At 37.5% G+C, this 13,663-nt stretch overlaps 1 protein-coding gene across 2 annotated transcripts in view; it reads right to left on the reverse strand.

Annotated features, from left to right (window-relative positions):
• Positions 1 to 13,663, reverse strand: part of LOC116509627 (arf-GAP with SH3 domain, ANK repeat and PH domain-containing protein 2-like) — a 40,663-nt gene that overhangs the window by 18,382 nt on the left and 8,618 nt on the right. The window contains exons 5-13 of one of the 2 annotated variants that reach the window (XM_032218862.1): positions 10,623 to 10,672; positions 10,395 to 10,524; positions 8,732 to 8,817; positions 8,068 to 8,143; positions 6,096 to 6,182; positions 4,567 to 4,667; positions 2,418 to 2,487; positions 1,615 to 1,702; positions 986 to 1,034 (exon numbers count right to left, since the gene is read on the reverse strand). In XM_032218862.1, the coding sequence (XP_032074753.1) occupies positions 986 to 1,034; positions 1,615 to 1,702; positions 2,418 to 2,487; positions 4,567 to 4,667; positions 6,096 to 6,182; positions 8,068 to 8,143; positions 8,732 to 8,817; positions 10,395 to 10,524; positions 10,623 to 10,672 (737 nt within the window). Of the gene's footprint in view, positions 1 to 985; positions 1,035 to 1,614; positions 1,703 to 2,417; positions 2,488 to 4,566; positions 4,671 to 6,095; positions 6,183 to 8,067; positions 8,144 to 8,731; positions 8,818 to 10,394; positions 10,525 to 10,622; positions 10,673 to 13,663 lie in introns of both variants that reach the window. The other variant, XM_032218861.1, reaches the window with a different exon arrangement.

The following is a 13,663-nucleotide window of genomic DNA, read 5'->3' on the forward strand; positions in this document are numbered from 1 at the left end:
CCGCTGCCAAATTTTTAACTATGATTATAAAACCAGGATTTTTAGTAACACCTCAGTGAGTTGGGTTTTTTAGTGTATTATGTAATATTTTTAAAATATTATAAATGTTAAACTGTTTTATCAAATGAAAAAAATTAGATTATATTTGAAACCTGCTATTGGGACCTTTTGTAGCTATTTGGTGGCTGGACACCACCAAAGCCAACACCAGCCACAGCATAAAATCACTGGAAGAAGCTGTTTAGATGAGAAAACATGGAGAGAGCAAGTCCATAGAACAGAGGTGGGTTCCTACCAGTTCGCACCTATTCGGTAGAACCGGTTTGTCAAATCTACCAAACCAGTTAGAAGAGGTTCCACCAGTGGCCCTGGAAAGCAAGCCACACCTACAGAAGAGGTTCCAAAATTTTTTGAAACCCACCACTTGGATATGATTATTCTACACTATCATGCTCATATTTATAAAACTCAGTGCCTTTGAGTGCATTTGTGGTGCAATTAGAACATTGCGTCTGTTGAAGTTGTTTTAACGTAAACCAAAGATGCCTTTTAAAAAACAAGTTTACATCATATTCTTATGCATGCCAGTGCTGCGTGTGAGGTAATTTAAGGTGGTTCTGACAAGTGTCATCGGCATCTTCATATCCGGTCAAATGGGCGGCAAGCCACTTCCACAAAGGAGGCCACACCCATAGAGTAGGTTCGAACAATTTTTGAAACCCACCACTGCCATAGAATAACTGATAATTGGACACAATTGAACAGAGAGTATCATTTGGGCCTTATTGCAATAAAGAAATTAAAATTGAAAGAACAAAAATAAGATTTCAATTAGTAGGAAAAGAATAATAACATCTTAGACTTAAAAGGGACCAGCCAGGCCCTTGACATAAACATTTTCTCAGCACAGAGGTCAAAAATCTATTCAGACTCTCTTTGGAGAAATCCAGTGAAAAAGCCCTCGTTTTTCCACCCTGGTACTTACATATTACATTCTTGTTCATCCTCTGCCAGGAAATGATAGGTCCGATTATCTGAAAAGAAAAAAAACCCCACACAAACAGAATAGGGTTGTATTTACAAACCAGAAAATAACGGTGATAAAGCTACCTTTTATATGCAAACATGGAAAGGACTGAATATTAGGAAAGAAATGTAATAAAAAAACAAGTGGAGTTATTAACAAAAATTATTATAGGATGACAGCCATATTAGCCATGGTAGCCAAAAATCAGGAAGGATCTGGTAGCACTTTTTCACAATTAAAATATACTGTATATATTAAAAGACACAAGCTTTCATGAACTTTGGCTCATTTTGTCAGGTGCATGGCACAGCTAAAAATATGTATGATTTCGGTTGGAATGGGGAGAGGGAAGAGAAGACAGGGTGAGTTACCCAGATACAGGATACTTGTGAGATAAATTACAAGTACCTAACATTTCATCATTTCATCAGCAATAAGCAACCAAGTAAATTTTAGATACTTTGAGCAGCAATTCCCACAATCTCTTGTCATTGGCATGTTTACAGAGACTGGTGAGAAATAAAGTCAAATATCTGGATGACACTTAGTTAACGACTCCAGTCTGAGATGAACTTAACAGAACTCACGTGCAATAAGATCAAAACATTTCTTGTCATCCGCATTTGGTTTAACTTGACAAGTGAGCAAATTCAGCTTCACCGGAAGACGATTTAACTAAATAATCATAGAAAAAGGAAATGTGCATCAGTTTCAATAGCATTTAACTAGTATCCTCAGCAGCATTATTTGGGCTAATGTTACAGAGTTTTATTATATATTTCATAAAGAGGGTCAGATGAAATGTGTTGGAATATAACAAGAAGAGGAGAGAAAATATCTGTGCATGAAGAGAACAAAGTGTCTGGAAAGAAACCTTGGGGAGAGAAGTTGAGTACTCAGAGCAATTGTCACTTCCTAGTTGAAAAAGGAGAAGAAAGGTCCACAGGTGGCAGCCCTGAAAGAGGGAAATAAAGACCCAAAGGATGAGAAATCTCAAGATCTAAGAATGGGAAGGAGAGATCCACCTGGCAGCAATTCATCCAAGATTCAAGAGGGAATGGAAGGGTTTCTGAGGAAAGACAGGGCAGAAGACCAATGGAGAAGCAATAGATGTTAGGTTGAGCATTTCCAGGAGGAAGTCAACACTGTAATCAGGTCTCAGGTAAGGCTGCAAATGACATATTAGCTAAAACCAGGCAAAGCCCTGACTGGCCACATCCTCGATCTGCTGATCCACGAATCCAGGCAGACCCGTTGTGGACCTGTTCTTTCAGGGCCTCCAGAAAAGAAGAAAAGACATAGAGGAACTCCAATGTATAAACAGTAGCTCCATTTTGTTGAAAGTTTTGTTTTAAGAGAAACACCCCAATACTGGAAGTAAAATGCATACTGTACTGTGTGAAATGGTAAGATAGCCATTCCTGACTGTGCACTTTCTCTTCTGCCAGACTTTCCTTAAGCTGAAATATAAAAATAGTGTATTTTTATTTAAGAGTTAACAGATAACATTTTAAGTTATTGGAGGACTAACCAGTTACATAAACAATATTAATTCCAACCACCATGGCATAAGATTACCATCAGATGGTCAGATCAAACAAAAGGCGTTCATACTTGGAACATAACTATAATTTAAATGAACTTAAAAGTATTCATGGAAATAATGTTTCCTATTATTTCCTTTCTTCCTAATGAAGCCACCTGCATCCCTACAGGAGCTGTCTGGAAAGATGCCTTTTCCAAATCTGCAGAGCATGGAATCGCTTGTGGAGAAGGGTGAATCTTCTACAATTGGGCTGAGATAAGTGGTGAAATTCATTTTTTTTTTACTACCGGTTCTGTGAGTATTGCTTGGTGGGCATGGCAGGGGAAGGATACCGCAAAATCTCCATTCCCATTCCACTCTGGGACCAGCCAGAGGTGGCATTTGCCAGTTCTCTGAACTACTCAAAATTTCTGCTACCGGTTCTCCAGAACCTGTCAGAAACTGCTGGATTTCACCCCTGGCTGACATAGTATAATAAATAGATTTATTTATTTTCTATTCAGGCAAAGTAGAAAAGGCAGCCAGTCCATTTTAAAAACCAAACAATATATAATTTACGGTCAATAAATATATTCTGGGTGCTGAAAAAGCCCAACTAAGCTTCCAAAATCTGTGAGAAAAAAGGAGGCCCTCCCTCCTATGCCAGAAAGATGGCAGCTACAAAAAAGACCCATCTTACAAATCTATGAGTCAGACAGGTTCATTGTAGAAGAGGCAGATTTAAGTTAAGTTTTAAGATAGTTAGGCCTTGAAATGTACTATGGGCCATCAGATATCTGAACAGGCAAGGGAGGACATGGAGAATTAGAAAGGAGAGCACACTAACTATTTAATTTTCTTGGCATCTACACTCAAAATTACAATGAAAAAGTGCAAAAAATTTTTCTTAGGTCTAGTTCAGGGATGTCAACCTTGCTGCTTGTGGGCCGGATGTGTCATATGACCCCCACCCCTAGTTTAACAAAAGGGGGGGAGTCATGATATGTCACATGATGACGTGATGTTGTGAGTTTGACACTCGTAGTCCTAGATGTATATGAAATCATATTTTCATTGCATTTTTACAAAAAATGTAATTTCAAGAACACATGCTAACAATACATAGAATCTGCTGTGATGTGACGTCCCATTCAAATTTCACACAGAAATATATGATGAGTCGTGGTATCTACAGTCTATAATGATCATATATTTGAAAGGGCTCGATTGAAGTCAATTGCTAAAATCGGGAAATAAATATTGTAAATCTAGACTCTTGGATCTATCAATAAACGAGGTAAAGAAAGAAGCAAACAATTTACAAAGTGGCAATGTATGACAATTTGAATGACTATGGCTGTGAAACACTACAAAATAATAATAAAAAATCAACAGACTCAAAAAAGGTGGACAATGTTTGATTTTAAGGCTATGCTTGCTAGAAGAAAAACATGAGGCCAAAAAGGACATCCTCTTTTTTGCCAGTCATCTGGTAACCCCAAATGTACCCTGGAAACAACTTTAATAAGATTAATAGGAATAAAATTGTTTTATTTAAGGATATATCTGTAAGGAAGCTTTGGCATACATAACATATTGATCTGCATTTTATTAGACGAAAATCAAATTATAATTATTCTTTGTAACTAAATGTTATGATGTACTCCAAGACTTAAGTGGGCCTGAAGGTATGAAAAATTCACATGGACCTCTTCTTTAAATTCCAACAGTTGAAATTTAGCAAAAAGCATATTTTTCAAGCATAGAATTACATGACAAAAACAGTTTTAGACACCAACATTTTGCCTGGAAAACAACTGATGGTTACCTTTTAGTAATTCATACTCTGCTTTCAAAATGCAATATTTCCAAGGCAACGTACAAGAGAAATCGTCACAACCCAGGGATTTAGTAGAGAAAGTCAGGCAACAATTAAATAGTTATATTGCTTTAAGTTTTATTGTTTTAAACATATATTTGCAGTTGCGAAGGATGAAATCATTGCATTACTTACCCATCACTTTTCTTAAAGAGGTTCCCAGATCTCTCTGTGCCATACTGCTTATTTCCCTGGAGCTGATGCATGCTATACCTCACTGGCTTGCTTACAGAATTCTGCTAGAAAACAAATATACATATTTAAAATGTAATTATATACAGCAATAAGCAAGAATGCAGAAACAAAAATCCAAGGTTCGTTGGACTACGATCTCAAAATTAGAAATGTTGAGTTGGAAATAGTTAGATGCACATTGATTCCACCTTTCTGCTCAGTCCAATATGGAGCCATAGAAATCCCTGGCAATCATCCAGCCATTGAGTGAAGAGACTCCACCATATTGCAAAATCCTCTTACCATCAGATCCTCTTAAAATATGGCCATTGCTTCCTTGTCATTTTCCCCCCCTTTGATTCTTGGTCTGCTCTCTACATTAACAGATAATGTAATCCATTTGCTGCACAAAACCTTTCAACTATTTAATCATATGATATATTTTCTCTTTTCCCACTGATTCATATTTATTAAAAAATTGCTTTGGGCACAAGTTCAGCACATTAACCCAGAAAATACTAAGCCTGCAATAGCAATGAATTATCTGCAGCAATACTTGTTGAAGCATAGAAAGATCAATCTAGTATAGTGTTTCTCAACCTTAGCAACTTTAAGATCGGTAGAATTGGATTTCTGGAAGCTGAAATCCATTCATCTTAAAGTTACCAAGGTTAAGAAACACTGATGTAATATAATGGCCTGATTTTGCTGGCCCCATCTTTTCTTTTAATCAGAACTCGTCCAAAGTTAGCAGATGAAATTGAAAGCTGAGCATTTATTATCCTTGGCCAAATATTTTTTGTCCCTGTGATAGGCTAACTTGGTACCTTTTCTTACTATGAACTTTTCTCTTAAAACAATGTGATGGGCAGTCTATTTCACATCAAAGCAGAAAATACCATTGGGCACAGAGGACTTTGTGAAATTCTGCACTAAATTTTGGGACAGACATAGTGGGCTTTTTTGAATTTCCCCATGGAAAGAAAAACATTTTCTCCAACATTTTCTCATGAGCACAACTTTCCCTTAGGTGGGACAGCACTACTGCTGCTACTACTATTTTAAAAAAGGCTTCTGGGAGTAAGTCCTTCATTCTGTTTTCCTTTGAGATTTAATTGAGGGGAGGATATACGGAACATGGGACAGAAAACTGTACAATGAATAAAAGAGACATGACCACATCCACCCATCTATATCTATGCAACTCTCTTGTAATTAAATAAATACAGGAACACTTCACCTGTAAGTATTTCCTGAAGCTCTCTTTTCCTTTGAAGGAATTTTGAAACCAAATTCTCTTCCATAAAATTGAAGAATTGACAGAAGCAAAGGAAGATTGGCAGAAACTGTGCTCATACACATGGTAAATTGTCTTTCCCCCAATTAATTCTGCCTTTTACGACCTTAAAAACCAATTTCTAAGAATGTTTCATCAGGTACCTACTGGTCTTTCTCTATAGCAAAACTGGATGTACCATCCTCAGTTTTACCTCTCTGGGTTCCAACTGCAATGCTGATTTGAGCTGATCCCGAAGGGAACATAACTGTTTCTTCTCCTCTTCTTGCTTTGACTTCATCTAAAATGCATCACAAAAACATTCCACCAAACACGTAAGTTGTTTTTGTGTTTGCTGCAAAATACCTTTAGTTGGCATTTTTTTCTGTGCAGCCCAAGTCTCCAGGAAGTCTCCAGCCCACATTATTAACAGCAATTTTAACCCCAGTTAAGCTAACAAAATTAATGCTAACACGATTTGTTCCAAGTCTGACTGATGTGTGTTCAGATGCTTGCAATTTCAAATTATGCCTCTTCAATCCTTCTTCACTGTTTTACATACTTGAAAGGGATTAAGTTAAGATTAAAATGAAATGTTCAGACTACATAAAACAGCATATAAAATCTGTCCAGAAGGAAAAGGAAGTTTATTTATTATTTATTAAATTTATATGCCACCCACCTCCCCGATAAGTTGACTGTGGGCAGCTTACAGATTATAAAAAGATGACTAGAAAAACAATTAAAATGTTAAAATTACTCAAAAAACTAAAACCAAGACGATGGACACCATAGAGATGACGTCTTCTTACCCCATCAACTAACCCCTGCAGTGAGCGCTCCCCTCAGGGACCCAAGCCATTTGGCAAAACCAAGCTTTAATACCCTTCTGGAAAGTCAAAAGGCCAAGTTATATTTCTTTTCATGGAACCAGTTTACCTTTTATTTTGAACTTAATTATTAAGTTGAAAGTATTTGTTATGGATGTGGCCTGCAAACAATTAGTACTTGAGCACATCTGCACTTCCTTAAAGACATATTCAAGAAACTGGTTGAATGTGATTTTAGGGTGGAGGACTTTTTGGAACCTTCAACCTGTTGCTGAAAGTTTGCCTCATCAGTTGTCGGGCCGAAACAATCATGTCCATACATATAGTGTTTCAAGCTAACTATTCCACTTATACTATAGGAGTCTTCCAGTCTGTTTGCCTTCTCTTGGGAACAAATTGATATGGTCCTGAAATTTAGAGTGGAGGTTAGGGATAGGTATCTTGCAGCTGACCAATTTCGTTGTATTTAAGTACAATGACAATAAAGATTATACTTATACTTATGTCCACTCCAGTTGAGAGACATACTAGAGGCTGCACAAAATTGATGCATTAGGACAGAAGTTAAATTTTATTCCATTTTATATTAAAAATAAACATAATATTCTCAAATCGTAATTGTTCAATAATTCCTTTCTTCTCAGTGGCTTCTGCAAGTTCTTGAAGCTTTTAAGTTACAACCTCCAATCCCTTTACACATGTGAACTTCCAAGTTTTTAATGGGAGACTGCATGCCCAAGACTTCAGGTTTTGTGAAACTGTTGCAATGCAGCATGCATGAAAATGAAAAGCCAGAATGAGAATGAAATTCCACATTATGCTAAGTTGATAGGCTCTTTCCTACATTATTTACAAGAGTAAAAGGATTTTGGAAATGTAAGCTTTTGTTCATTGTTTCTCAACCTCCGCAGCTTTAAGATGTGTGGACTTCAGCTGCCAAAATTCTCCATCCAGAGAAACTGCTATTAATATTAGTTGTATTACGTTCAAACAAACTAGCTTCAAAATGTGTTTTCTGGAGATAGCTTGCTAATAATACAATACAATAGCAGAGTTGGAAGGGACCTTGGAGGTCTTCTAGTCCAACCCCCTGCCTAGGCAGGAAACCCTATACCGTTCCAGACAAATGGCTATCCAATTTGTTTGGATATAATACAAACCTTAGTCATGCTAAATACAATTAAGAATCTGATTAACTAAAAGTAAAGTGAAAACTTTGAACTTCTCTTTGGAAAGCATTTGTTTCTGTGTGTGTAAGCTTAAGATTTGCCAGAACGTGTGTCTGTTTATGCATTTCACACTGTGTTTTAACCTGATATGAAATTTTGGCCTGTCAATTTCATATTATATACTCACACTCTGAATCTCAGGAGTTAATTTCTCTATAAATTGCTTGTGCTTCTCTGTTGCCTTTAAACATTTCTGGAAGAAACTGATAGAAAAATACCATGAAACCAAAGTTAAAAATTGCATGTTCAGTTCATACCATTGGATTCTTTCTCATCAACACTACTATTTTCAGTGAAGTCTTTCTGCAATTACCATCACAACTGCTGACCTCAATATGTTGGAAATGATGCTTGATCAGCAGAAAGAAGATGGGAAGTGGGAAGAGATGACTTCCCATCAGTGGGCAAGTCATTAGCGGGACAGTAAAGCAAGAGCGGATAACTGATTGTCCAGAAGATCTCTAATGCTCAAGTGAAACTATTTAATGTGTTGTGATATTGCATGCATTATAGAGCTAGTAAGAAATCAATTCAGTGCTAGATGCAAATGTGAGAATGATGAGATCCAGGATTTGAACTGCTGTAAGTTCAAATTTACATTTGGAAGAGCCCTTTTGCAAGGATAAGATTGCTTACTCATAACTGAGTAAAATGTACAATATAGAATAAAATATATTTATGCCATAGATTCACATTTTCAAAAGCTTTTGCAACAAGAAATTTGTATTTAAACTGCCCTAATATCTTTGGTACCAAGAGAATTGTGAAGTATGAAAATGGATGGCACTTACTTGAACTGGGAGTTGCAGTGCTTGATGTTATTCTGCAGCAAGTCAACTCCTTTCTTGGTTTTAAGCTCGTTCACTTTAATTAGGTACTGGAGAGAAAGGTTACATAGCTGACTTTTTGAGCTACATTCTCATTTGTTTGCTTAGTCCTCCTCTGTTCCTTGAGTGCTAAGTTGCACTTTGCAGTTATCTCATGCACAAAGTATATGATAATCTTCGGTTTACATAAACTCAAAAACAATTGTACTTGTGTTGAAGTAATTTAATTTTATTTTTATGGTTTATTTTTTAAATTCTATGAAAGGCAGCGCTTACATAAGTGTTTACACTAACTAAACCAAATGCTACATTTATAATTCCCAAGCATTAGGATACACTCATTTCCACTAGCTAGCAGCAAAAAAAAACCTAATTGCTATATAGTGGTGTTTATGGCACTATAGTAGAATTAAGATCTGAAGAACTATAATTGAATTTTACCAAATAATGAAAGTATTATATATTCTCAGAGATGGAATGATGCTTTAAAAATGAAGGTACCAAAATTAAAGGAATTATCTTGAACGATATGTATTGACAAAATAAAAACAAACTTAATTTATTGGGAAAAAAATTAAAAGAGTTGGATCCAGATTCTCCTATATCAACTGAAGAGGTTTCTTCAATTTGAAGAGGAAATTGGGCACAAAACAGGAAGTGATTTTTGCCACTTTACCTCTTCATTGCAGCTGTATATTACATCTCCTGTTTTTTTTTTTGAAATCCACTACAGATAGTCCTCAACTTATGACTACAATTGAGCCCAGAAATATGGTTGTACGTTGCGGAGGTAATTCAGTGAGGTGCCCACATGATTGACTTCCTTAACGACCACAACCCTGGCTCTCCCCATGGTGGTCATTAAGTGACTATGCAGTTCATTAAGTGGATACCAGGTGCCTCAGGCAGTGAGGAAGGCCTGGCACAGGCCAAGACCCACAGTATATACTTCCCCAGCTTATCTGCCTGCCCCTGATTTGCCAGTCTCCTGAGGCTTCCCTTACAAGCTTCCCACATCCTTGGACCTCTTTCCCCCAATCAGGCCACTTAACTTTTCTAAGAACATCTTTGGAAAAAGAACCATCCAAATTGCTATGCGGCCTTCCTATAATATACAGAGGCCAAATGGTGCTGTCCTAGAAGCGGGCACCAGTTTGGAAGCAGGCACAATTCTCACAATCCAAGAATTTTTCTGCTCCCAACTGATGCCCCCTACTGGGACAGCACCATGAGGACTCTGTATAGTAAGGCAAGGCCACAAGGCAGATCAGCCATTTCTCTTTCCTAGGGGCAATCTTCAGAAAATATAAATGAAGTAAGTTATGACAGGGAGCGAGAAAATCCAAGGATGTGGGGCCTAGTGGAGCGGGAACCAGTCTGAGGCCTATGGAAACCAAGCCAGGAGGGAGATATAAGCCCATCCCCTTCTAGCACTGAAGATATTACCCAATTGTGTATTGAACATCCAAAACAACCAAGCTCAGAGAGCACCAAGGATTCCACAAGATGCAGTTAATAGATTCTTAACTATTTCAGAGGCATCATGTTAGGGTCCTGCCTAAGCTGAAAGAAAGACGGGCTCAGGATCTCCTTCCTGAGAAGAAACTTCACCATCTGTCTGCCTCACCTCACACATATGTAACTGGAACATCCTTCGCTCTTTTTCCATCTCCTCCGCAATCTCTCCTCCAGCAACCTCTGTCCTCACCATTCCATATTGTTTTGCCAGCTCGCGCTTTTCTTTCTCTATCTTTGCACTCAAGTAGATAAAAGGCAATGTTAGGTATTTTAATAAAATCAGCTCAAAATAAAGTAGTGTTACTTTGGTAAAGAAGATAATATCAAACCAACTTACAGTTTGCTTTCATAGTCCTTCCAAGCCTTTTCAACAGGTTTTTTAAAATCCTATTGAGAGATGAAGCAACATGCTGCATTTGATCTTTTGTTCTATTTTTCTACTCCCAAATAATTTTACATTGCTAAGCTTTTCTGTTAACATGTATGAGTTTGTGTGTCAAGCATTCCAATTGCTCTGATTCCCTTTATCTTCAGTTATTATCAGATCAATTGGATTCTATTTTTCTGAATATTGCTAAAACCGTTGTACTGTTTGTACAATACACCACAATTTTTCCTCAATTAATTCTTAGACACCTCCCATTTGGCTCTGTTGGTCAACTATTTTATCTGTAGTTCTCTATTTAGTTGATTATCTGTACCTATGCATTATGCTTGCATGTACTTGATTCCTATTTTTATCGCTTGCTAGAACTATCTTCAATAATGTAGAAAATTAGCTATTGCAATTAATCTGTTTAACGTGATTAGTGTTTAAGACATAATTCCCCTTTATATAATACTTTACAGTATGCTACATCATTATGCTTCTTTAAACACAATATTGATACTAAACAAAGTTTTGTTTCAACTGATCAATTACTAAAATAGAAGTTTGGAATGACCAACCCTCAAGATGTCTGATTGTATTCATCAGACCTAATCAGTACCTTCTCTGACATGCTTGATCTTTTCAACGGAGACTATCAGGGAATAAAATCTGAGGCTACATACTTGCAAAAGCTCCTGAGTGGTACTAAAAACAATATACAGAAAAAGAGCCAATACATTTCCAAAGAGTTTGAAAACCTACCAACAGATGAAATAAATATCATAGTAGCATTTTCAATTTTGTTTAGTATGTGGTGTCATAGACAGTGAATTCTTTCAGATGATCAGCTTTTCCAAATTCCCTTTTCCAGAAAGTTATATTAAACTGTTATCCACCAGTCTTTGAACTGACATAAAAGTAAGTTGGAATGCATTGTTCTGCCCCAAATCAGCCCCATACTCCCAATCTGCTATGGATTCTGCCCTAACTGGCAGCAGCAGTGAAGTTGGTGATAGGTGCCATCTTTATACACTTATTGCAGAAGTTAAGGAAAGGGATTCCCACAACATTGCTTCCCCTCCAACTTGCTGGATGGAAAAAAGAAGTGCAGGCAGATGCTAACATCAGTAGGTTTATACACCTATTGGGTTTCCCAACTAATAGTTTGCAAGTACAGAAAGCTGCATAGCATGAAGCAGAGTCCCACATCCTGCTCAGCAAAATGCTTGCATTGCACCTCTGACCAGTCAGACTGCAGAAACACTGGCCTAAAGTATAAAAAGGAATTGGGCAGATCCCAAGCTGAAGACTGCATTAGCATCCCATGGATGAAATACATGTCTTCACAGCCCAGCAGATAAGAAGAAAAATACTATTTTAAAACTGAAACAGCTAAGGACAACTTTAAGCGGCCTCTGCTGGTGATGAGTGTGGAAGAAAAACGTCAACACTGCCAATATGAGTTTTCCTTCATGGTGGTTTTGTGTCCTCTGGGATTTTAAGAAAGTAAATGACCACACTGCAGAGAGATAAGAGAAAAATACTGAAGGGACAGGGTGTGAGTGGAGGTAGAAGAAAGAAATTTGAGTCAGAGCTGAAGAAGCAGTAAGCTGGGCCTGGAAGAGGCAAAACAGAACATAAGTTGCTAGAGTGAGCATTGAAACTCTGAAGCTGCTACAACTGGAGTGAAAAGTAATGGAGCCTAACAACCTCACAAGCAGATTGATGCAGACTGCTAGAGCCAACGAGCAGCAAATAATTGTTTCCCACCCCACAAACCCAAGCTGAAAAGGACAAAGACTCTGATAGCAATAGCAGTAGACTTATATACCGCTTCATAGGCCTTTCAGGCCTCTCTAAGCGGTTTACAGAGAGTCAGCATATTGCCCCCAACAATCTGGGTCCTCATTTTACCCACCTCGGAAGGATGGAAGGCTGAGTCAACCCTGAGCCGGTGAGATTTGAACCGCTGACCTGCTGATCTAGCAGTAGCCTGCAGTGCTGCATTTAACCACTGCACCACCTTGGCTCTGATAGGTAACCCAGTAAAAGAAAACAATTATCAAGCAACTCCAATCTGCAACAAGAACTATGGAGGTATGGGGCTGGAGGGTGGCGAAAAATATAGAGACAGGTGTAACCCAAAATAATAAGATTCTCAATCCCTAAAGGAAAGGGCTAGAGAAAAAAAATGAGTTTAATGGTATGTGAGAATGACTTTGGGGGACAGAGGGAAGAGCCTCAGGCCAGATAAGAGGCAGCTCATCTTGCAAAATGAATGTGGGTATAGCAGAAGGGACCTTCCTTAGTTTTTTGGGCTGCAAAGGCAATGGAGGAGAAATCTACTTTCAGACTTTCAAGATTGTGTTAAAGTAAGCTTACAATAAGGTAGAATTATTTCTTGTATGAGTGTGCTTTTTGTGTTGATCATCTTGGCAAGGCTAACATTGTGCCACTACTATACAATACTATCTTTCTTATTAAGATGGTCAGTTAAAAACACAGGGGAAAAAGGAAATTTGTAACCTTGTTCAGTTTTGTAACAATTGTCACGTATTGATATAGTATTAAGCGTAATTGTATAAATGTGTATACAGTATAAGCTTGATACACTACAATAGCAATTATAATTTATGTAATAAGTCTACCTCTTATAAATAAGAGATGAGAAGCATTCAGTCACATGGTCTGTGGGTTCTACCATACTTTAAATGTAAAGTTGGCACAATGAGACAATGACAAACTCATGAAGACATGGCAGAAGGTTGTAAGCAGTTATTAATGCACATTTCTGTTGCTATTAGGTCATAAGGAAAACCTTTATATTCACACCAGTAGCATTGGATATGCTTCTTCCTTTCTCTTTCTCTCTATTGTGCCAGCATCTAATCTTCAAACTAGTTTGCTAGCATCTTGGAGTATTCCCATTCACAAGTATCAAATTCCATCTCGTGTTGTTGAATTAGCCATTCAGTGAAACAATTGAAATAAATTAGAATTGCCTGCCT

The sequence above is a fragment of the Thamnophis elegans genome, chromosome 5 (assembly GCF_009769535.1).
Source record: "Thamnophis elegans isolate rThaEle1 chromosome 5, rThaEle1.pri, whole genome shotgun sequence".
NCBI classification, from domain to species: domain Eukaryota; kingdom Metazoa; phylum Chordata; class Lepidosauria; order Squamata; family Colubridae; genus Thamnophis; species Thamnophis elegans.